General features: G+C 29.9%; 1 protein-coding gene across 2 annotated transcripts in view; it reads left to right on the top strand.

Moving 5' to 3' along the window:
* The window catches only part of Uggt (UDP-glucose-glycoprotein glucosyltransferase), a 544,975-nt gene that overhangs the window by 211,757 nt on the left and 307,094 nt on the right, over window positions 1-26,124 (top strand). For both annotated transcript variants that reach the window (XM_089592325.1, XM_089592324.1), the window contains exons 8-13: window positions 19,407-19,627; window positions 19,711-19,926; window positions 19,999-20,354; window positions 20,431-20,674; window positions 20,819-21,010; window positions 21,129-21,384. In XM_089592325.1, the coding sequence (XP_089448451.1) occupies window positions 19,407-19,627; window positions 19,711-19,926; window positions 19,999-20,354; window positions 20,431-20,674; window positions 20,819-21,010; window positions 21,129-21,384 (1,485 nt within the window). The remainder of the gene's footprint in view (window positions 1-19,406; window positions 19,628-19,710; window positions 19,927-19,998; window positions 20,355-20,430; window positions 20,675-20,818; window positions 21,011-21,128; window positions 21,385-26,124) is intronic.

Here is a 26,124-nt window from a genome sequence, read left to right as displayed (position 1 = left end):
ATTTTTAGCTAGACGCTCTCTGGTCCATTGCATGTGAAAACAACAATCTTATTATTTCAAGTGTCAATTTTTTTGAACCTCTAATGGAATTTGTGGTGCAAAACTGTGATTTGTTTAAAACATAGTGTATTCAGTTTTCACCACACTTAATTATAGAAGACGCGCAGTATGTTCAGTTTAAACTTTATTTTTAACTTACTTGTTATTCGTGAGAAGTAGATTCTTTCTGTGTTTCATACGTGTCATTGAATTTATTGTATTCATATGTAATAAATAAATGATATTATTTCATCCGTTGCTATAATACACGAAAGATAGTACCACGTTAATACATTTTTTTTGTTTGATAGAGCGAGGAGGAGGAAATCTTCATAGACACCCCAGCTAATCCGGTCGTAGTATTGGATTCACCTGGCGTGCCTACCGAGTAAAAACTAACCTCCTTGCATGGGACAAGTCCGTGATGACCACTCCCCTAGAAGACAAAAGGGCATAGGAAAAGAAAGAAAAAGGAAAATAACGGAGAATTTCTGAAGCCAGCTTGCTCTCAGAGCAATGAGAGGAGGGGCACTCACACATCTGGGCGAAGCTCGAATCTTGGCTTGCACTAGAATAGAGTTAGAGAAGCTTAAATTTGGTGTCATTATGTTTGTAGTATTACACTTATAGTAAAACTGAAACGCGACCATCAGTAAAACTTTTAATTTATCAGTTTTTTGTAATTGCTCTTGTAATTTTGTAGCAAAGGTTTTCTGTTTCACGATGCTCTTCGTAGCTCAAGAGTCAGTTTGAGCAAGTGCCACGCTGCTGCTGAGCAGAACTCTTTACTCAGTGAGCTTATATCTTCTATATCTATACATATACCCAGTCAGTTTGTGAATATATTGCTACTACTAATTTAAATTATTTTTTTCCCATTTTTCAATGCCAAAACTACTTTCCATGCGTATTATTATATGTGTGTTGGGCTAAGCTATCGACGAAAACGGCCCTTCCATAAACAGATCGAAATATTTTTTTCTGTGTTTCTTATACTTTTTTTATTATACCAAATTATTTTTTATTTAGTATTAATATTTATTTCCTCTTTTACTAAATTGCCATCTACTTAAGAAAATTTTAATTTAAAGTCAATACGCGTATCTAGTATTCTGTGCTTTTTTCTCTGACTTCTGCTTGACTTTTTTAACTGTGTTTTTCGTCTTAAATTCTAAATCTGCTTGCCATTGCATTCGTCAACTACTTATTAATTTAGCTTAACGATGAACTGTTATATAATCTAGTATTTTTTATCACTAACCTACTCTATCATAAAACTTGTAACTACCTTACATCCTTTAATCAGTTATTTTTTACTGAACACTCCGCTTGAAATTATCATGCTACCAGAAATCTTTACCATCCCAAAAATTGAACGAATTTGATGATTTTTTTCTTTAAAGAGAGCCATAGCCGTATGCTTAAACAAGTCTTTTAGAAGTTTCATGTAACTTTTTTACTGCTATAACAAGCAATTTTTATGATGCATATGTATCATCATACTAATAGGCTCATGTATAGATGGAGGTACTGTTCCTTGCATTCTTAGTCTGTCCATGTCCTTTTATGCTAACAAATAATTTTTGGATCGAACACACAACCTCCTGTTTACTAGACAGTTGCTCTACCGCTTGAGCTACCAAGGAGCTGTGCATTTACACCCACGTTCTCGATTGTGATGGTTTAATTATTGGTTAAGCTGTTTACAAACATAGCTCAAATTCAATATTTTAATAAAATAGGATTAGAAAATTATTTCTCTCTGGTCGATAACTTGGATCTTGAAAGTTTGGTGTTACTTTATCACTGGTGTAACAAGCAACTATCTCATACATACACATTACTAAATTAATAGGTTTTTAGTAAATCCATGTCCTTTATTAATGACAATTAATTTTTCAAGATGAAATTTAAAAAAATAAGCTCATTTAATGATACATATGTATAAATAAAATTGTTTGTTATACTAGTGATAAAGTTTAACCAAACTTCTAATATCTAAATTATCGATCAACAGAAAATTATTGTTCGATCAAAGCCCAAAGGAGAATTCTTTTATTCTTGGAAATGGTTTCATATTTTTTTTAAATGTAAAAATATCGACTTTTAAAATGCAATCTTAAAAACTATTTGTCATCACAAAAGGATATGGATGAACCAAGAGTGCTTAGAACAGTGTCTTTATCTGTACAATGCCTATTAATTTAATGATACATATGTATTTCAAAAATTATTTATTATACCGGTAAGAAAGTAACACCAACCTTTAATGTCCAAATTATCGGCAAGCGAAGAATTATCTACCCATCATACCTTATGAATTGAACAAGTTGGTGTCATTTTTTGTTGAAATGCAACATAACTTGAAAAAAGTATTTATTAAGAATACATAGAACCTAAAGAGAATTTACTATGTCTAATATTTTCTATTAAACCTGATTATGAGCAATTACTAAGGTTACTTATTATTTAATTCCTTTTGATATAGCCTAAAAAGATATATATATTTTTATAAATAGTGACTTATGCGGACTTCACGTGCTTCTAACATATGTATCAATAACACGGTAGAATTATGCAGACGTCTACATAATTCCACTTTTGTCCTCATAATAACCCTTACGTCATGTGACTGTTCGCATAAGTCACCTCTTGATAAACATATGTACATATATATATATATATATATATATATATATATATATATATATATATATATATATATATATCTTACTAATATATAAAGCAGAGTCGCTAAAACCGTTGTAATCGCTAACCGCAAAAACTACTAAATCGATTTTGCTGAAATTTTGCATACCGATTTTCGATACTTCCTAGATGGTTTTAGTATGGTTTTTATCTTGAAAAATTTAATACCAACAGCAATAAATCACCTCAAAGTTTTGCAAAAATATGCCGGCTTTTCACTTTAGTTCAGTACGATCCGCCAGGTGGCGTTAACATCAAATCGAAGCTACCTGCAACATAATTAAATAAGTGTGGTTTTAATAGGTTGGAGCGTCGCGGAAATTACTGCAATCGTCTACTGGCAGTTCATCGAGCTACATCGAGAATGTAGTTGATAGTCGTGCAACTGGGAATCCCGGTTACCGATGACGCTCTTCTCCAATGGGCAAGTGATCGGGGTCTACTCTCACTCTGAACCTCCAGGATTGACGAATCCCACCAATAAAAAATTTATTGTTTGATTCCAAGAACAGCTAATAATACAATAAATAATGACAAGTACTAAGGGCTATGCAGTTCAAATTGACTTTATTTGAAAAACGACGTTTCGACTACTCCAAGGCAGTCCTTATCAAGTCACTAAAAATTAATATACAGCAATGGTAATATAAATATGTATATAAAGATGTACACAACAGAAAACGCACTAACAATGTATATAAGTTTTATCTTTACTTACAATATTAAACAATAATCGCAGAGTGTCGTCAATGTAAAATGTTTATTCTACTCAACTGCGATATAGTACTATATATGGGAATTCTTTTTAAAGCTAAGTGAGAACATGTGTGTGTAGTACTACAACAGTGGTGAACCTGGTGTAGTACAAAATCAGCGGTAATTTATGAAACTGAGTTTATTTTTACTTTAAAGAATCAAACTCAATATCAAGGAAAGTGGCCACTAACCGATAAATAGAGATCAATGGATATAAATTGTTATGAATTATCAAATTATGAGAATTGTTATGAGTATTTGTTTATATAAAATTCAAAAACTGAGCTTAAACTTTGTGTATCTGTAACTTTGTTAACTGTATTGTATTTTTTTATAAAAATCATTTCTGATATTAAACGCTTATAAAAATTTGGTTCATTATCTATAACTTTAAAATCATCAAAATCAAATGAGTGGCCACTGTCCTGTACATGATTAAAAATAGCTGATTCGTTCTTTTTACTTTTCACATCTCTCTTATGTTCATTTATTCTTTTTGATACGACTCGACTAGATTGACCAACATAACATTTATCACAATTTTTACATTTAATACAGTAGACTGAACAAACTTTATCCTTATTTTTAATTGAGTCTTTTCCCAATTGGTTTAAGAATTTTTGTTCATTTACAGATTTAAAAATGGTTTTATAACTTACTTTATTTAATAAACTTTTGAAGTTACTATCACAATTTTTTACATACGGTAAAACAATATAGTTTTTGTTATCATCATTTAATTTTTTATTTGAATTATTATTATTATCATTTTTATTATTATAATATATAATTTTTTTTCTTCTCTCTGCGTGTTTTTTTATGAAATCGGGTGGGTAATTGTTTTCTTTAAAAATTTCATATACCTTTTTTAGGTTGTTATTGTGATAACAAGTGTCTGACAATTTAATTGCACGATCGACCAAAGAATAAATCACTCAAATTTTTTGTGACAATGGAGAGTGTGACCAATAACTCAAATATAGGTTTGCATGTGTTGGTTTCTGAAACCAATTGGTTTTAATGCGTCCATTATTATCCCATGTTAAAGTCATATCTAAATAATTTATGCTATTGTTATTAGGTGTCTCCATAGTAAACTGTATATGATTATCAATTGAATTCAAATAATTTAAAACCTTGTCGGATTCCGAAATCTTAATGCAAGCCAACAAATCATCTACGTAAACTTTTATTAATTTAATTTCAAAGGGACCGAGAAATAATAGCATTTTTGTAATGTGACGCATAACTATATCTGCAAGTGATGGGCTGCATGGGCTTCCCATGGCAGATCCAAACTTTTGTCTGTAATTTTTGTTATTGAAGCTAAAATAATTATTCTCCATAATGAACCTAATGATATTTAGAAATAAAAAGAATTCTAAGTTAATTTTTAAATTTAAAATGTGCCAAACTGATTCTAAAGCTACTTTTACTGATTCAAAATGAATGTTATTAAATAAAGCAACGACATCAAAACTTACGATACAAAAACCGTCAGGTATAAGGAAATTCTTAATATCATTCTTAAGTTCAAAACTATTTTTTACGTTATGAGGTGAAGGAGGTAAATTATTTTTCAAAAATTCTGAAACCCATTTTGATATAAAATATGTGGGAGATCCTATATTTGAGATTATTAGCCTCATGGGCTGATTTGGTTTATGTACCTTAACCAAGCCATAACACTTAGCCAAAATACATTTGTCCCTTATTGTGTTAAAAACTTTTTTATTACCACTATCACCAAAAAGGTCTGACCCATTCAATTCATTCAACAGGTTACTTGTTTCATTGATTAAAGAAGGTAGGGGATTGTGCTCTACCACCTCATACAATTTTTTGTCATTCAGACTTTCTTCAACTTTATTGATATAGTCTTGCTTATCTATAATGACAAAAGCTCCACCCTTTTCACTTTTCGTGATCATTATGTTTTTGTTATTTTTTAAAAACTTATTACAATTATTTAACATGTTTGATATTAATTTGTCCAAGCTCCTTTTATTGTTATTTTTTATATGTGTTTTTACTAAATCTAGAATCTTAAATTTTATATTGTTACTTAAACTTTGATTTTCATGTAATGGTTTATTTAGACTCTTAAAAAGTTCTAGATAGACTCTTTTGGTTTCATTTTGATTTTCAAAATCAAAGAAATTGAAATTTCTTCCTAGATTTATACAAAATTGTACCTCTTCTGGTAAGTTAATAGTAGTAAGATTGTGTAACCATTTGGATTTAATGTTACTATTGGTTTTAGAGACTATTGTACTGTTATTGTTGATGTTTGTTTTCTTTTCATAAGTATGTTTGTATTTTCTAAAATATAGTATTTTGAATTTGTTAGTAAGGATATCGTCAAAGGTTTTTATACCTATTTTAGATTTGTAATGAAAAAATCTTTTAAAAACTTCAAAAAATCTAACACCTAATGTAAATATAAGAGACTTTTCAATTTTATCTAATTCTTTTTGTAAACAATTTTTATATATATAAATGTCTGAAATTTCCATTTTTAAAATTTTTTCTTTTATATTTGAACAAAAATTGTCATTCTTTTCTCTCTTTGAAAAACTGTAAAAGTATAATCTATCTATATTTTTGGTAACATTATTTATATGATTTGGAAATAAATTAAAATATTTACAAAGTAATAAGAAAGTACATCTACTTCTAGCTCTTCCTAATTCTTTATATAAATCGTAATAATCAAAAAAAACAATTCTAATCTTGTCATTGAAAACCTTACTTGCTAAGTGTAATACTGTCGTTACGTTAACGAAGAGATGTGTTGTTAGAATCTGGATCAGCTGATCTCTTGGCTGTTTCCCTTTGTGTGTGTACATCTTTCGTCTTCAAGACATAAAGAATTGACGTTCAATCATTTCAGCCCCAACGTCTAATTCAAGATATTGTTTGATTTCAAAAACAGCTAATAATACAATAAATAATGACAAGTACTAAGGGTTATGCTGTTCAAATTGACTTTATTTGAAAAACGACGTTTCGACTACTCCAAGGCAGTCCTTATCAAGTCACTAAAAATTAATATACAGCAATGGTAATATAAATATGTATATAAAGATGTACACAACAGAAAACGCACTAACAATGTATATAAGTTTTATCTTTACTTACAATATTAAACAATAATCGCAGAGTGTCGTCAATGTAAAATGTTTATTCTACTCAACTGCGATATAGTACTATATATGGGAATTCTTTTTAAAGCTAAGTGAGAACATGTATGTGTAGTACTACAACAGTGGTGAACCTGGTGTAGTACAAAATCAGCGGTAATTTATGAAACTGAGTTTATTTTTACTTTAAAGAATCAAACTCAATATCAAGGAAAGTGGCCACTAACCGATAAATAGAGATCAATGGATATAAATTGTTATGAATTATCAAATTATGAGAATTGTTATGAGTATTTGTTTATGTAAAATTCAAAAACTGAGCTTAAACTTTGTGTATCTGTAACTTTGTTAACTGTATTATATTTTTTTATAAAAACCATTTCTGATATTAAACGCTCATAAAAATTTGGTTCATTATCTATAACTTTAAAATCATCAAAATCAAATGAGTGGCCACTGTCCTGTACATGATTAAAAATAGCTGATTCGTTCTTTTTACTTTTCACATCTCTCTTATGTTCATTTATTCTTTTTGATACGACTTGACTAGATTGACCAACATAACATTTATCACAATTTTTACATTTAATACAATAGACTGAACAAACTTTATCCTTATTTTTAATTGAGTCTTTTTCCAATTGGTTTAAGAATTTTTGTTTATTTACAGATTTAAAAATGGTTTTATAACTTACTTTATTTAATAAACTTTTGAAGTTACTATCACAATTTTTTACATACGGTAAAACAATATAGTTTTTGTTATCATCATTTAATTTTTTATTTGAATTATTGTTATTATCATTTTTATTATTATAATATATAATTTTTTTTCTTCTCTCTGCGTGTTTTTTTATGAAATCGGGTGGGTAATTGTTTTCTTTCAAAATTTCATATACCTTTTTTAGGTTGTTATTGTGATAACAAGTGTCTGACAATTTAATTGCACGATCGACCAAAGAATAAATCACTCAAATTTTTTGTGACAATGGAGAGTGTGACCAATAACTCAAATATAGGTTTGCATGTGTTGGTTTCTGAAACCAATTGGTTTTAATGCGTCCATTATTATCCCATGTTAAAGTCATATCTAAATAATTTATGCTATTGTTATTAGGTGTCTCCATAGTAAACTGTATATGCTTATCAATTGAATTTAAATAATTTAAAACCTTGTCGGATTCCGAAATCTTGATGCAAGCCAACAAATCATCTATGTAAACTTTTATTAATTTAATTTCAAAGGGACCGAGAAATAATAGCATTTTATAATGTGACGCATAACTATATCTGCAAGTGATGGGCTGCATGGGCTTCCCATGGCAGATCCAAACTTTTGTCTGTAATTTTTGTTATTGAAGCTAAAATAATTATTCTCCATAATGGACCTAATGATATTCAGAAATGAAAAGAATTCTGAGTTAATTTTTAAATTTAAAATGTGCCAAACTGATTCTAAAGCTACTTTTACTGATTTAAAATGAATGTTATTAAATAAAGCAACGACATCAAAACTTACGATACAAAAACCGTCAGGTATAAGGAAATTCTTAATATCATTCTTAAGTTCAAAACTATTTTTTACGTTATGAGGTGAAGGTGAATTATAATTTACCTCCTCACTTTTACCATCACTTGCAGATATAGTTATGCGTCACATTATAAGAATGCTATTATTTCTCGGTCCCTTTGAAATTAAATTAATAAAAGTTTACGTAGATGATTTGTTGGCTTGCATTAAGATTTCGGAATCCAACAAGGTTTTAAATTATTTGAATTCAATTGATAAGCATATACAGTTTACTATGGAGACACCTAATAACAATAGCATAAATTATTTAGATATGACTTCAACATGGGATAATAATGGACGCATTAAAACCAATTGGTTTCAGAAACCAACACATGCAAACCTATATTTGAGTTATTGGTCACACTCTCCATTGTCACAAAAAATTTGAGTGATTTATTCTTTGGTCGATCGTGCAATTAAATTGTCAGACACTTGTTATCACAATAACAACCTAAAAAAGGTATATGAAATTTTGAAAGAAAACAATTACCCACCCGATTTCATAAAAAAACACGCAGAGAGAAGAAAAAAATTATATATTATAATAATAAAAATGATAATAACAATAATTCAAATAAAAAATTAAATGATGATAACAAAAACTATATTGTTTTACCGTATGTAAAAAATTGTGATAGTAACTTCAAAAGTTTATTAAATAAAGTAAGTTATAAAACCATTTTTAAATCTGTAAATAAACAAAAATTCTTAAACCAATTGGGAAAAGACTCAATTAAAAATAAGGATAAAGTTTGTTCAGTCTACTGTATTAAATGTAAAAATTGTGATAAATGTTATGTTGGTCAATCTAGTCGAGTCGTATCAAAAAGAATAAATGAACATAAGAGAGATGTGAAAAGTAAAAAGAACGAATCAGCTATTTTTAATCATGTACAGGACAGTGGCCACTCATTTGATTTTGATGATTTTAAAGTTATAGATAATGAACCAAATTTTTATAAGCGTTTAATATCAGAAATGATTTTTATAAAAAAATACAATACAGTTAACAAAGTTACAGATACACAAAGTTTAAGCTCAGTTTTTGAATTTTATATAAACAAATACTCATAACAATTCTCATAATTTGATAATTCATAACAATTTATATCCATTGATCTCTATTTATCGGTTAGTGGCCACTTTCCTTGATATTGAGTTTGATTTTTTAAAGTAAAAATAAACTCAGTTTCATAAATTACCGCTGATTTTGTACTACACCAGGTTCACCACTGTTGTAGTACTACACACACATGTTCTCACTTAGCTTTAAAAAGAATTCCCATATATAGTACTATATCGCAGTTGAGTAGAATAAACATTTTACATTGACGACACTCTGCGATTATTGTTTAATATTGTAAGTAAAGATAAAACTTATATACATTGTTAGTGCGTTTTCTGTTGTGTACATCTTTATATACATATTTATATTACCATTGCTGTATATTAATTTTTAGTGACTTGATAAGGACTGCCTTGGAGTAGTCGAAACGTCGTTTTTCAAATAAAGTCAATTTGAACTGCATAGCCCTTAGTACTTGTCATTATTTATTGAAAAAATTTATTCTAACCGATGACGTCTCTGGTGAAATACCAGGAGACGTGCCTAGCCAGAGCACATGCTGCTCCAACACTTCAGAGTTACGTGGCCATACCACAATCTTGCCTGGTGCCATCAGAGAATTTTTTACTACAAATGTAAGCCAGGGAAAACAGCTCTGAAGAGTACGGGCATCCATAACGGCCAACTTCTTAGTGGTCGTTCCAACAGCATACCTACAGAGAAGGTATTCTGCAGGCCCACTTTCCTGACTAACGATGAGCGGTTGGTTATCCAGGGAACGACCCGAAGACGAGATATTCTTTGGTCAGCGGCGTACCTCCTTCCATCACAGTCTCCGTATATCGAGACTCCCAGGGTAAGAATGAAGCTACCCGTAGCCAGCTCTTCATCATCAACAATAATAATAAGGAATAACAAGAAATTTCACTACTGGCCTTTTTTAGGGCCAATAAAAGTATTTATGTTCACTACTTAACCTTCAATGCCATAGGTTCTTTCAAGGACCACCTAAGTTCAAACTACCTTGCCAACAAATACATTTTTACTACCATTTCCGGAAGCGATTCGTCGACTAAAAGACTATATTAACTAAAGACGGGCACTATTAAACCAAGTCAGCCATTCACTAGCAGATGTCACCTAAGGAGTTGTTCTTTGCAAGGCCGGAAAACCCGGTGACCGATGACCCTATATTACCCTCTCGACTCTAAGCATTCAACCAGGAATCACTGATCCTCTCCGAGGTCTGTGCTGCGCAAACCTATAACAGCTATGAAGGAAAAAAAACTTGAGCCAACGGGACAGCCTCCACTGGACAAGTATCACTAACCAATCTCCCCATCTAAGATGACCAAAAGAACTGAATCTGCAAATAAAAAGGTGCTTTAGAGACCAACGTCTTCGACGTTATACCGGGAGACGTTGGGAAAGAGCACTACAACTAGCTTCAAAGCGTCGGACTTTGTAATTTTTCTCCCGATCAGTCTGGGTCTTCAACAGCAGGCTAAAGAAGATTACCCTGAGGTATCCAGGTAGTCACAATTGCTGTAAACTCGAGTCAAGTAAGAGTTAACTTAAAAATCTCACCGGTCTTTTTTAGGGCATTCGGACGTTGAACTACCTTTCTAACAAATATATTAGAACGTAACAAAGTTGACAGAAAATAGCCTTCAGGGGTCTCAAAAGTCTTAAGCATGCCAAAAGTCGCAAGAGGGTGAATTGGAAGGAAAACTTCAAATGTATCTAATGAATACAATTTTAGGCGTCAAGAAACTGACGCAGAAAATTTATCAAGATTGGAACAGCAGCGTCCAAATCGACAAATGAAGTATCTATGACATGAGAGATCAGCTTTTTATTGTACCCCCACTGTAATCTCTTAAATCTTCAAAGATTTACATTAAGATTCTTAAATGAGTAGAAAGTATATTTGTATTTTGTGGCAAAAAAAAATGTAGAGATTAAGCTCCAGGACTTTGTTGCTCTGGTAATAAAGTTGTGAGATAAGAGAAAAAATTTTTTTTTAATATACATTTTTTGGAAGTTGAAAATCTTGACAACTTAGTAAAATAGCCCTTTTTGGGAATCATACGGGAGAAACTGCAAATCAACTGCTCTTTATGGCCAACGATTATTTTATGGTATAAGGAACGCACGGTACTTTTCAGCATGATTATATTTTTTTAATTTTGACAGCTTATTATCTGACCAAATAAACTGAAGGGATTATGAAAAAATATGTTTTTAATAACAAGATTTTTGTTCTGAGAAGTGTTAGAAATGTATGTAAAATTTTTAACTGAAAACGTTTTACATTACATTTGAACACACTCCGATGTTCTATTTAGTAAGTCTCGGGCGAAGCCGAGACGGGGGGCTGCTAATTCTTTATATGAGACGGAAAATCTCACTTAGTTATTCGATTCAGATGAAAAAATTCCTAACAGTACATCAAAATTAGTTAGAAATCAGCTATGGTTGGTCTTCAAAGTTTTCTAAATTTGTCATTACCCCAAAAGAAAAACATTAAAAAATGTTGATCATTGAGAATCAATAAAAATTTGTTGTTACTATCATAGGATTACTTACATTACAATTTATCGGAAAAGTTAAATTATAAACTTGTAATCAGGCAATAATAGTAGTAGTAGATTTATTCAGATTTTAAGTACACCTAAAGTTAGATTTTTACATTTTTATATGTCCCCTAGTCTCTCCCATCCTTGGTTTTTTTTTTCGTACTTACTCTTTTTCCTAAATATACAAGTCCTTCTCGCGAGCCTCTTGCAAAGTTTTTCCTTAGACGACTTGGTTATTCATCCTACTGGGCACTATTCACAGCGTGCAGTGAATATTTTAAGTATACCTAAGCTATTATCAAGTTTAATAGAAGGACCTTTTCCAATAAACCATCTAACACGTTGTACCTACACATTTAAAACCTATAGCGACTTGACCCTATGAGCTGACCAGATGTTGGCTCACCTTCGAAAAGGAAACGTCTTGAGATCCAGATATCATTTGCAAAAATTTATTATTTGTTTTCAAAAATCGGATTAGGGGATTTCATTGAATTCTGACATATTTTAAAAATATTTTGGTATTGACATGAAAGTTTTTAATTAACATTTCACAAATAAAATTGTCAGCTAATATGAGTCACAAGTGCTTTCTTACAAGATTTTAAAATATTCTGATAGTTTAGGATGTATAAATTGAATTAATGAATAAAAGAAAATTGTAGTTTTTGGTTAATTTACATTTTTTATAATTTAAAAAGAACGTTAAAACTCATTGATGCTGCAGAGTTCATTGAGAGGTATAAAGGAATTAGCGTCTGCAAATAAAGAAAAAAAATTAACTAAAAAAAGGTAGTGTTATCACTGTAGAAATCTTTCCAACTAAGATTTCTATTTACCAAAGTACATTGCATGTAAAACTACATGCACAAGAAACTGTGTACAGCGTAGCACATATGAATGTAAATTAAAAAAAAAAAAAAAAAAAAAAAAAAAAAAAGACGGATAGAAAGACAAAATATATGCATAATGTCGCGAAATAAAAAACTTGTGTTTGTGTGGGCTATGAACGTTTAAACTCCTAATACAAATATAAAGCATGGATACGATTCCAAAATCGACATAAAGGATACCCTATCATAAAGATCAATGGTTGTATTATTAAATAAAAAATAGTACGTACAATATGCATTACGAAAGTATCAGGGTAAAAAGACTGCCGAAATATTTTGAGAGATGTATGAAGAATAGTGATGTACTTTAGAGTAAGTTTTGTACTTAATATTAAAAAGATAAAAAACTTTATTATGTATGACCAGTTAGTGCTAACTATAAATTAGCTATAAAGTTAGCTGGATGTGAGTACGGTAGTAGACTTACTTTGTAGGTATTAAAGAAAAGAGTCTCACAGCTCTCAAATTCTTATACAAACAGCACACTTCTTTTAATTATAGACATTGTGTTGACATCCGTCATACGGTTATTTTATCGAAGCGATGAAAATAAGGTTAAAAGTATCAAAAGTGAGGTAAATTATAATACAAAAATTAATATAAATATCAAAAAAAGTTTCGTGACGTAGCGTTGTCAAGTGTCTTTGTCCTCTTTTTTCCTGCTGTTATCACTGTTTCCATGGTTTTTCTGTATTTTTCGCTTGTTGTATTAAAAATATATAAAGAAAAATCGCTAGCCAGGGAATTGCACTGTAGTAAAAACTTTAAGTGAAGTGATGGTAATGTGAAACAAATTAGTTGTACAAGTGAAGTGAAGAATGTTATGGTGTAGCCCCCTCAAATCTCTGACAGAAAATTTAGGAACAGCAAAAGTATGGAGTGGTAGAGTAGGTAAAAGACAGTTGACGTTTAATAATGTAATATTACATTTATCGCCTGGGGGTTTTTTAAATATGGAAGAAGGAATAAACAAAAACAAAAAAAACAAAAACAAATAATATTTGCATTAAAAGAGAGAAAGCCAAAGTAAGAGTTGTACTTTCTTAGTAGAGTTGGTGATGTTTTATTGAATACAAAGTTATTTAAATATAGAAACTTTATTTCAATTCTCGTATACACAAAGATTTCAGGGAATTTAGGAAAGAAGTTAGAAATTTCGATAAAAATCAACACATTTTCGCAAATAATGGGGTTTCTAACAATAATAATAATAATAATAATAATAATAATAATAATAATAATAATAATAATAATAATAATAATAATCATGGACTAGGAGCACTTCCTGGCTAGCTTAAGAAGCACATGGTAATGTTACCTTAATTGTTTAATTTTGATTTCGATCATGATTTGTTATCTTCATTGTTTTTACAAATTTTATCATAATGTGTTCAGAACGGATTACTAACAGATGCTTATGTGCTTAAGCTCATGTGCAAATTGTAATATTAGAAGCAAGGCGCGCTTTTTATTAAAATAAAAAGTATGAACTAAGATTGCTAGAAACAAAAATCTTAGTTCGTACGATTTTCAGTCATTGCCAACTTATTCACTCTGAAGCTAGCAGCTGCACATGAAGCAGTTTGTGTGCACAATAATAAGTACAGAAATGGATTTTGCAGTAATGTCAAAAGTCAAATTCGAATACGATTGTTTGTTGATCTATCAAATTTGTTAATAGTCAGTCATGTTCGGGGTGAGACGCAACTACTAGCAATTAAGAGCCTGAAAAAAGCACATAAAGTGGTCGAAGTTGAAACAAAAATCTGTTGTACTATACGTGCTTGAAAAGTTATCGCAAATTTAGTATCAGTTTAAAATAAAATAAAGCATAAAGTAGCATAAACTGACACTAAAGCTCCCTAAGACCCTCCCATAAGGCCCCTCACTTACCCGTCACAAAATAAGGAAAAGTCTTTTTTTCCGTTATTTTGACTTATAACCCATAATAACACAAAACAAAAATGTAAGGATACAGAGATGTAATTGTATCAAGATAACATTTACAAGTATCACAATGTAAGCGAAGTAAAGACGAACTATAACAGACAAACAGACGAACAACACGTAAACAGAGTCCGTCGTACAAACATAAACTGTGTATGAAAAAAATTGTAGATCAAAACTTTCATCGAATGTAAACGAAACAAAAAAAAGACACAAAGACATTGATTTAATACAAATATACAGACAGGCAGACTTCCAAACAGATGGAAAAAACTAATAGAGATGAACATTTAAAGTCTACAATATAAAGGAAAAATACCAAATACAGAATCAAGTTCTGAGTCAGAATAAGGTTATTAATATTAAATTTAACAGTAACGAATAGTCAAGAAGTTAAGTCAATAAACTGAAGAGTGCAGATTTTAACAAAAACTGTTTTTATTGGAAAAAGTTCTTCTAAAACCTCGATTGTTTTGGGGCGAGTTTTTTCCTTTGGATTAATTCCAGGGTTTTTTGACTAGCCTCACCGATCTTCAGACATGAATGAACGCAAAACTGTGCTAGGGCTTCGTGTAAAAATCAGCGGAATTGATGCCAGGCGCCAGGCAGGGATCACCAGCCTTACCGGCAAGGAGTGGTCCCTGAAACATAGGACTTTTCCGGGTATGCTAATTAGCCCAGATCCGATGCTTTGGCATAGAGCGCTGGCTTAACTGGCAAGAAGTGAACATCGTGAAATACGGAGTCTTCTTTAAAAAAGAGCTACACAGTGAATGAGTTGAAAGAATTAATAGAAAGTGCAGTATCTAAAGTAAAAAAGCAATTAAAAGAATAAAATATGGGAGATTGGAAATGGTGCGATAAAGAATGGAAAGAGAAAAAGAAGGAATTACGAAAAATAATGAAGTTGTGGAGAAAAGAAGGAAAATAGAACAAGTTATTACATAGACGAATAAAGAGAGTACAGAAATTCGTGTGACGCAAAAAAAAAATATTTAAAAAATTAAAAGATAAAAAAAAGAGAACACAACATCGCAAAGTAAAATGTGGAAGTTTACTAACAGGTTCAGAAAAAAAACAAAAAAACGAAATAGATAAAAAGATTACATTCGAAGAGTGAAGAAGGTATTTTATTGAAAAGTAAGATGGGAAGGATGAAGAAAGAATCGTGAGAAAAGAGACAAGGATTGAAAAAAAAAGACTAATACAGAAGATCATAAAGAATTGAGCAAGCAATAATTTAAGAGGCAGACTGCAAGGTAAAAAACAAGAAAAGCACCAGGAGAAGATAAGCAAAAAAGTGAAGTATAGAAGCACACGCCTAGAAAAGTAAACGCAGCCCTTTGAAATTTACTTAAGAAAGTATGGGAAGAAGGAGAATTTCCAGAGCAATGGAAACAAGGGCTGATATGCCTGATTTACAGAAATTAAGATAAGGATAAGTTAAAAAAACGTAGAGGAGTTACATTTACGTGTACAACATATAAAATTTATGCAAGTTTGTTAAATGAGATGTTAAAGAAGGCAATCAAAGATACACTAGCAGAAAGCCAGTTTAGAATGAGAGAGAAGAGAGGAGTAATAGAAGCGATACACACACCATAACACATTGTGGATGAAAAATTTAGCAAAACAAGAGGAAATGTATTTGCCTGTTTTATAGACCCAAACTAAGCATTTGATAATGGGGATAGGCAGGTATTAAACAAAAGATTAATAGAGATAGAGAAGAACGAAAATTTAAGAAAAAGGATCATGGATATCTATAAAGAAACTGGGAATGTAGTTGAAGTAGGTGAGGAGGAGTCCAAGAAATTCTGGACAGAGAAAGGTGTGAGGCAAAGATGTCCATTGAGCCCAACGTTGTTTTATGTGTATCTAGTGGACTTTAAGGAGAAATTAAAGAGAGGGCAAATGGGAGGATGCAGAGTTGGTAATGAAAAATTACAGAGTTTTTCTTACGTGGATGATACAGTATTAAAAGCGGATGGAGAAGAAGAATGAAAAAAGAGTTTAGAAAGATTCAAAAGGTACTTTTTTAGAAACAAAACGATTTTAAGTGGGAAAAAAACAAAAATTTTAGTGTTTTAAAAAAGAAAGGGAAAATATAGAAGGTTGAAGTGGGGAAGTGAAGAATTGGATGAAGTAGACAAAATAAGATATCCAGGTTATATGTAGCGTCTCACATTTTTTGCGCTCCAGGCTCTACTTGCTAGGTGGCCAAGCTCCTAATAATTCTCTTCCGTCAAGCAGTAAAATACCCGTTTGATTACTATATAGGCTCGATCGAGTCAGTCTAAGTCCACACTTCTATCGTGTCTAAGGCAGGGAGCACGCTATGAGCCTTATTGATGAGTCCTCGCGTGCTCTGGGGATGAAACACTCTTTTCTCTCGTAGATGATCTCACGATCTCTACATATATACTACAGAAAAACGGGAGAAATGACAGACATATAGAAGAAAGGAAGAGGAAAGCAGTGATCGCCATAAAGAATGCATAAAGCACAGGGCAAAGAATATTCAAGAATAGCTACAAAAAAATAATGTAGTTATTTACGGTGTTAGTGGAAAGTATAGCCTTGTTTGGTCCAGAAGTATAGGGTAAGGACGAAAAAGAAAGGCTAGAAACTGTACAAAGGAGATATGTGAAGTAGATTTAGGACTAGATAGCAATACGCCAAATTAAATAGTTGCGGAGTAGTGTAGATTAGAAAAGATGAGTAGGAAGGCACTTAGGAAAGCGTTTAAATTTGAAAATGAAATTAGGGACTCAGGCATAAAATTAACAAAAGAATTTATTAAAGAAAAAGTTTAGTATAAAAAAAGAGAAAAAATAGGAAAAGAATGAAAAAAGAGAAGTTAGTTGCTACGTCAAGAAAATATAAAAGAAACAAGATTCATAAAAGGGGTGGAATTCAAAGAAGAAGTAAGAAAAAATATATCAAAGAACAAGGAAAGAAAAGAAAAGAAATAAAAAAAAATGGAATAGATAGAGACTTCACGGTACAACAAGGTATATAAAGATACAAGAACATAGGAAGAATTAGGGTATTTGAAAAAGGATGTGCCATCAAAGGATAGGAAGTTAGTAGTAAGGTTTAGGTGCGAAAATAAATGCAAAGGTAGAGAGTATTGAAAAGGAGATGAGGATAAGAAGTGTAGATTATGCAAAGAAGAAGAAGACCATATACACATATTAGAGATACGCAGCGATACGAGAAATGAGAAAGAAATGGAAAAAATATTGAGTCATGATGCAAAAGAGATAAAATTACTAAGACGTTATTAGAAGAAGAATAGAAGTCGAAAAGGATTAAAAGGCAAAGGAGAAGACTAAAGAAAAGTTACAGTAGTGAAGAGAAAATAAATAATAGTAGGATAGGATGGAAAAGACAAAACAGAAAGTGTAGTAAACAAAAAAGAATGAATATATAAGGACAAATTAAAGAAAATACTGGTTGAAAATTTCAAATCTTAATAATTAGTTTTTTTTTGTTTTAATTTTTACTGTTTTATATAATTTAAAGGTAAAAGTAAAAAAAAAATTTAGAGTGTATGTATACAGAAATGAGAATAATTTAATATAATAATTATGTAAAAAATATATCAAAATTGGAATGGAACCCCTCTAAACTTAGGGGTGAAGTCTTGTGAAATCACATATGTTTTTCTTGGTGTATATAAAGTTTCGATGCGTTAGTTATTTAATCTACTTATGTTTTTGCATTAATTGATTCTGAAAATGTTTGGCAATGTTGGTACATTTTGTGCATGGAAAAAATATTTTACATATCTTGTATATAATTATCTCTACAGTATATCCTTCTTATTTTGATAGTTAACGTTGAATATTTAATAAACATTGAAAATTAAAAAAAAAAAGATTTAAAGTTTTCAAAAATATTTTATTAAGGAAGATTTTGCAAATCATTGCATCAAATCAAATCGTTTGCATTTTTTTCTATTTTTGCTGTGAGTTTTTTTTTATAAGGACATACTTATTTAATAGAATTCCTTTCAGTTTTAACATTTGTCAAGCAGTAAAAGTATAAGCTACTCTTGAATACCTAATTTTTATGTTTGGTATTTCATTAAATACGTATTTTGTTACAAAGGGTAAGCCATAAAATAAAAATGGTGTAAGTAATAATAGTATTTTTTTTTATGCTGAGTTTGTTTTAGAATATATTTTCATATTTTATTGTCATCTATTAATTCCTAATCATTAAAAATAGTTGGTTGGCACGCAGAGTGCTCATGTTCGTGTACACACGCATTGTTCTTGTAATGTTTTTTGCACTCAAAATTTTTATAATGGAAGTAGTGTAATTTGTAGTCGTTACTACTATTTGCTATTAGTAGTGCTTACCGACTGTTTAGAGTCCACTATCAGACTATAAGAGGGTAGCAATTTTCTTTAGTAACTAAATAAAATTTTAAGTAAATTATTAATTATTAAGACTCAAATACAAATAAATCATTTAATGTTGCCAGCACAAAATTTACGATACTTAAAAATTCAAAATGAAAGATATAAAAATCAAGTCATACATTTGATTAACCACATTATTAATCATTACAGTTCCTCATTTTACTAAAATTTTAAATGTTTGAATGCAAATATTTATTATTATAACAATTGAAATTGTCAAAAAAATCATGAAAAAAATACTTGAGTTTTTTTTATTAACTTTTTTCAGGTATTGATAAAGAGGAAATACATAAACTATTGACCTTAGAACTTTCAACTGATGTAGATACTCTAGATTATGCAATAGATATCCGTGATTCTGCTATCATTTGGTTGAATGATATTGAAAATGACTCAAAATATTATCGCTGGTCACCGTATCTTACCGAGTTATTGCGACCTTCTTTTCCTGGTCGAATACGCAATGTCCGACGAAACATTTACAACCTTGTAAGATTTTATGGTTTATTGAAGAAAAAAGTACCAAACTATAAAATAATCACAAATTAAAATTTTTTACTTTAAATTTTTAGGTATTAATATTAGATCCTACTAATAAAACGTCACTATCGTTGATATCTTTAATAGAATCTTTGTATTCTACGCAATTGAGAATAGGTTTGGTATTCTTGACAAATTTCGATATGACAATCTCTGGTGCAACAGATGCAAGCATAGCAATCAATAATGCTTTTCATTATTTTATGGATAATAAAACTCCTGATGATGCAATAAAGTTTCTGTTTAGTGTTTGTAACTTTTAAAGTCTCATCACAATAAAACTTTTTTGCAATTGTTTGTTAAAAAAAATCTCATTTTAGTTACACAACAATTATTCCGATGGTTTGATAGTTAATGATGTAGAAATGGCAGTGAAAAACATTGACCCAAAATTAAATTTGGATGAGATATTTAATAAAGAGTCTGATTATGATGTTGGTCGTCGCCTTGCCAAAGACTTTATTGAAAAGACTGGATTCAAAGCATTCCCTCAAGCTCTTTTTAATGGTGTTCCTCTGTCTACTAAGCTAGAAAATGTTGATATTCTTAAAGAGACAATATTATCAATGGTTATGTCTCAAACTTTGATGATTCAAAAAGCTATTATTCGAGGTGAAGTTACAGAAGATGATGATGTTGTCGACTTTCTCATGAATCAAACTAATGTATTGCCAAGGTTACTATAAATTTTAAGATATGAATAATTTATTTTGCTATACTTAAAAAATAACTGTTTATAAACTGTGTATTAGATTTAATGAAAGAATATTGAAACCTAAAGAAAACTGTTGGCTGAATACAGTGGGCTCTATTCCGGAAAACATTTATTACGAAAAATGGAATTCCGAGGATTTAACTGCCTGGATGATAAAAAATCTGCAGTATCTTTATGCTCCAAAAAAAACAGCTCAATACCATCTGTACACATTATGGCTTACAATAGATTTACATCTTATATCAGGAAGAAAATTATTAAAGGAAGCCTTAGATTATTTGGTAAATAATACTTTTGTATTTAATTTAACAAATCATATAGATTGATAACTATTGCGTTGCAACGTTTTTAACCAACTAGCGCATGAAATATTATAGTACACAATGTATATAAGTACATCTTTTGTTATTGTTTTTATAATACAGAAATCAAATGCTGATGTGAGACTATCAGTTATATTGTATGATAGTAAACTGCATGAGTCTAAGGTAAATATCAATAAAATTGCTCTTGCCGCTATCAGTGCGTTAAATGTCAAAAAATCCTATAAATATATCTACGATCTCATAAGTGGTGATACATTTCAATCAATCAGCAATGGAACGTTTTTAATCGAGGTACATAACACTGATTTTCTCTTCTTACCTTCTATTCTCTATCTTTCTTTCTTCTTTTTTCTTTCTACATTAATGCATTACCATATAATTTTAATCATAACTTTCTATAATTTTTTAGGACTCTGCTATTCAACAAAACTTGCAAAATCAAGAATTTGTGTTGCAAGTTCATAACTACTACTCTTCAAAAGTATTAGGTGTTCAAGATAGTAATAATGTCATTGTATACAATGGTCGTATTATTGGTCCTCTCAGAGAAAATGAAGAATTCACCAGCGAAGATTTTACTCTTTTAGAAAGATTGAGCCATAATTTTTATGGGGATAAAATTTTCAACTTCATTTTGAAAAATGATTTTTTCAAAAAAAGTCATGGTGGGTCATAAAACTTTTTCACAATTATCTCTTATTATTTAAAGATTTTTTAATTACATGCTGGAAAAGCCTTATAAAAAGTGTATAAATTTATTTGAATATTTATTTAACTGTTCATTTATTTAACTAAAGTATACTGACGTGTGATATCTCCAGAGAAAAAAAGATTAGCTCAGGTTCTTGCAAAAAGTTAGTCTAAGCCCTTTTACAAAAAAATTATCATTCATAACCCTTTAACGAAAAAAAAGACCAACTCACTGCGTTTTAATAAAAAAAAACATTTAACCACACTGATAATCTAAAGTTTAATTTGCTAAATTATTACGAAAAATCAGATATATAATTGTGGTTCATTATCTATAAGTAGTACGACTCTCATGAAAGGCCGTGGGTGAGTTATGAGTCCGTGTGCTGGAGATCCATAGCTGGATTTTTCTAACGTATCTTTTAATTATTGCAAAAACTTTGCCTATTTTACTAATAAATCATCTCTTGCAATTATTTTTTTTTGAATGTTTCTTAAATAAGTAGCGTAGTTGATAATCTAACCAAAGTTGTTTACATTGTGTTCGATGGACTGTGACAAAATGATTCATCACATCTTGTAAACGTAATGACATGAATCTAAGTACTTTTTTACTGCAGTAATTGCTATTTATCCGTTTTTTATTGTTATTTTTCTTTCATTAAAAAAAAATGTGGCAAACATGTCCAATTCTTAAACAAAGAATGTTATCTTTTGATAATATTTTGACGAAAAGTAAATTCTTTTATTTTTTAAGATTACGATAAGCATCGTGTTTTTTCAGACAAAAAATATCTTCTAAACATTTTTGTCAGACAACTATTTTTTTTACTACTAATTCTATGTATTGCTATATTATATAAAGGTCTGGTTCTAATATTAATTTTTATGTCTGATGATATTATAAGTAATAGGTCTAAAAATATTTCCTACAATATATTATGTAAAATTGAAGTTTTTTAATTTATTAAGAAAGCTACTTTAAAGACACGTCCATTTTTCTAGGAAAAAAAATCTAATTGCACATGCGTTGTCCAAAAGTCACTTAATTTTTTTGGATAAATGCACTATTAAAATACTTGAATACTTAATCAATCTTTTTATTTAATTAACAATATTAAATCAACCTTTTCATAACTAAAGCGCAGCAAGTTTTGTTTTGTCTTCAATGCAAATTATAAGTTATCCTTTATTTCACTGGATTGTATGAGTTCACTTTTTTTGACTGGGCCGTTGATTCAAGTAATACAAAACGATAGCAATTATATCGCAATTGTAATCTTACATATAGGGATTCTTTCCCTTCATAAACATGATGTACGTTCGGCCTTCACTTGCGTGGTGGCGTGACATCACTCGCCCAGCCGAGTAAACTTTAAGCGTTCATCGAAAATTAAGAAGAAGGAATTGCGTTCACTGATATTTTTAGTGAACGCACTCGAAGAGCTAAGTGAAGTTCGAGCGCTCATCTAGAATTAGGAGGAAGAAATTGCGTTCACTAAGATTTCCAGTGAACGCACTCGTAGAGTGGAGTGAAAAACTAATTAGTTATTGATATGTATTCACTGTATGCATCCATGTGTATTTATGTAGATATATGAGAATGTTTAACTTGCATAGTATGAATATCTGAAGCTGTACATGTACATAAGAATATACTAGTCATGGAAAATAGTATCGAATATGTAATGATGATTACTATTATACTAATGGCGAGTACTAATACAATATTATTAAGTGAAATGAGAATAAACGAAGTAATCATCTTACTACATGGCAATAATAAGAAGTTTATTACAAATTGGATAAGTTCAAAACAAATACATTAATTATTTTAGAAGAACAATAAGCTCTATTTAACATTACTTGTAAATTAACCTAATGTATAAAAGAAACAAAAGTAAACTAAATATTTTAGAAGAAAACAAGTGATATAATACAACATTGGTCTCAAATCTTACAACAAGCATTCTTTAAAAATACAAGTTTTGGTTAGTCATAAAAAAAGTATATTTGGAAAAATTTTCAATATTTTTTTCAAAGTTACATGATTTTGGTTACTATGCTATATTTGTTTAAGTAAAATAATTTTATAGTACCTTATAATTGATGTCTAGTAGCAATATACAAGTGATCATTTATTTTTATAATCAAACAAAGGCTTTTTTAATGCAATTTTGTAAAAGAAATAACATTTTTAATAATGTTTTTTTCAAACATTGTAAGCGAAAAAATGAGAGTCGAAACGAATTATTTTAAATAAAATATCTTTAAAGAATATTTTATAATTAATTTTACGGATTTCTTGAATTTCTCCGAACTTAAGATTATTTTCTCCGATGTTCGCTACTATTATAGTTCCCGATTTATATGTGACATTGTTCACAACAATATTACTTAGACAGTATTTATTTTGATGAAGAAGAAAAAAAAGTAGACAACATCATTAAATATGACGCTACCGTATTCGATGTACGTAGATATATAAGATATAAATGAAAAATTCATAACTTTTTAAAGATATCTTGTGGGAAATTGTCATTAAAATATTCATTCAAGAATTTTGAGCTTCTACGATACTCTTTGATTCTTGGAGTTTTGATTCAAATCTTAATCCAAAAAGTTTATTTAGAGGACCATTTTGTAAAATTAAAGGAATGTAATAGAGTAGCAAATGGAATGTTAGTTTCAAATCACCATACAAATGTAAATACAACGTGTGGTGCTCTCTAATATAAATTTCCAGTTGTAAAATATCATATCTAGTTAGTGAGGGTAAAGTTAAAATATTAATAAATAATATTATGTAAGAAAGTGTCCAATTTAAAAGATCTATCAGCATTTGGTACCTTATTTTCTACAATTACTCCAAAGATCCTAACAAAAAATAATGATTCTTCTGACGACATCTTGAGTTTTTTATATTTTTTTACATAGTCAGTATCGAATGCCGACAGCACTTTTTTCGATTCATGGCTAAACTTGATTGTTTTTAATTTATTATTTAGATAATCTACTGTAAAATATTTTTTATTAATAAAAGTTATCAAAAAGTTTGACATAACATAATTTACCATACCCTCAAGTAGGTCGTGCATGCTGTCTTGGCTTCTATTAATCTTGACATGATAATCTGGAATTGTATTGAAAATGCTACCCCTTTTAATGTCCGTTGCGAATTAGTCACTATTTTTTAAGTCTTTCGTGTACTTTTCAACATTTCTAAGTAACGCGGTATTTTCACTTATTAGTGTCTTACTGTTGCTTGGTATCAGCGTAACAAATTCTACAAAATCGTGTTTAAGAAAAGGATTCAACAAAACCTAAAATTAAATTTAATCCAAGATTTTCTCCCAAAATTAAACTTAAAATTAATTTAACCTTGTATTTTTTATTACCAACTAAAATATTGATTCCATCATTTCGTAATTTAATCAAATCTTCAAGTAATTTTTGAAAAACCATTTCATTGTCATAATTTTTTCTGTCCTGATTGAAAAAAAAATCTGTTATGACTATACTATCAAGTTTTGATGAACAATTTGGGGGTAAACATGGTATGATAGCATAATCAGCTCCGATTTCATTTTTTCCAGAATGCGAACCTAACGCGTTTACGACATCAAAAAATATCATTAAGGGCACAACGATTCCAGATTTCTTTCAATAAATAAGAATTCAATACGTCCTATAGGTATACAAGCGAACGTTGATACACTTTAATCATTGTATCAATAGGTGCATATGAATAGATGGCGGTAGTCTTCATACAAGCACTCTTTATTACCATCCATACATGCCCTTTCTCAATTTATAAGATATAGAAAATACTTGATAATACAAATCCACATAATTTCTTTTTCAAGAAATTTTCCTTTGGAGAAATAATTAAGAAGATGGAATTTGGAGAATAATTAACACAAATGGTAGAGCAACTGTCTAGTAAACAGGAGGTTGTGTGTTCGATCTGCACCCGAGGAGGCTTTTTTCTCGTTCTTAATTACTTCTCCAAAAGAAAATTTCTTAAAAAATAAATTATGTGCATTCGTATTATCAAGTATTTTTTATATCTTATATATTGAGAAAGGGCATGTATGGATGGTAATAGAGAGTGCTTGTGTGAAGACTACCGCCATCTATTCATATGCGCCTATTGATACAATGATTAAAGTGTATCAACGTTCGCTTGTATACCTATAGGACATATTGAATTTTTATTTATTGAAAGAAATCTGGAATCGTTGTGCCCTTAATCATATTTTTTGATGACGTCAACGCGTTAGGTTCGCATTCTGGAAAAAATGAAATCGGAGCTGATTATGCTATCATACCATGTTTACCCCCAAATTGTTCATCAAAACTTGATAGTATAGTAATAACAGATTTTTTTTTTAATCAGGACAGAAAAAATTATGACAATGAAATGGTTATTTAAAAATTACTTGAAGATTTGATTAAATTACGAAATGATGGAATCAATATTTTAGTTGGTAATAAAAAATACAAGGTTAAATTAATTTTAAGTTTAATTTTGGGAGAAAATCTTGGATTAAATTTAATTTTAGGTTTTGTTGAATCCTTTTCTTAAACACGATTTTGTAGAATTTGTTACGCTGATACCAAGCAACAGTAAGACACTAATAAGTGAAAATACCGCGTTACTTAGAAATGTTGAAAAGTACACGAAAGACTTAAAAAATAGTGACTAATTCGCA

This window comes from Copidosoma floridanum, unplaced genomic scaffold, assembly GCF_036245765.1.
Source record: "Copidosoma floridanum isolate Cflo_tuat_1 unplaced genomic scaffold, Cflo_Japanese_pri ptg000016l, whole genome shotgun sequence".
Taxonomy (NCBI): domain Eukaryota; kingdom Metazoa; phylum Arthropoda; class Insecta; order Hymenoptera; family Encyrtidae; genus Copidosoma; species Copidosoma floridanum.
The sequence above is the reverse complement of the archived record's forward strand: the minus strand, read 5'-3'. Positions and strand labels throughout refer to the sequence as shown.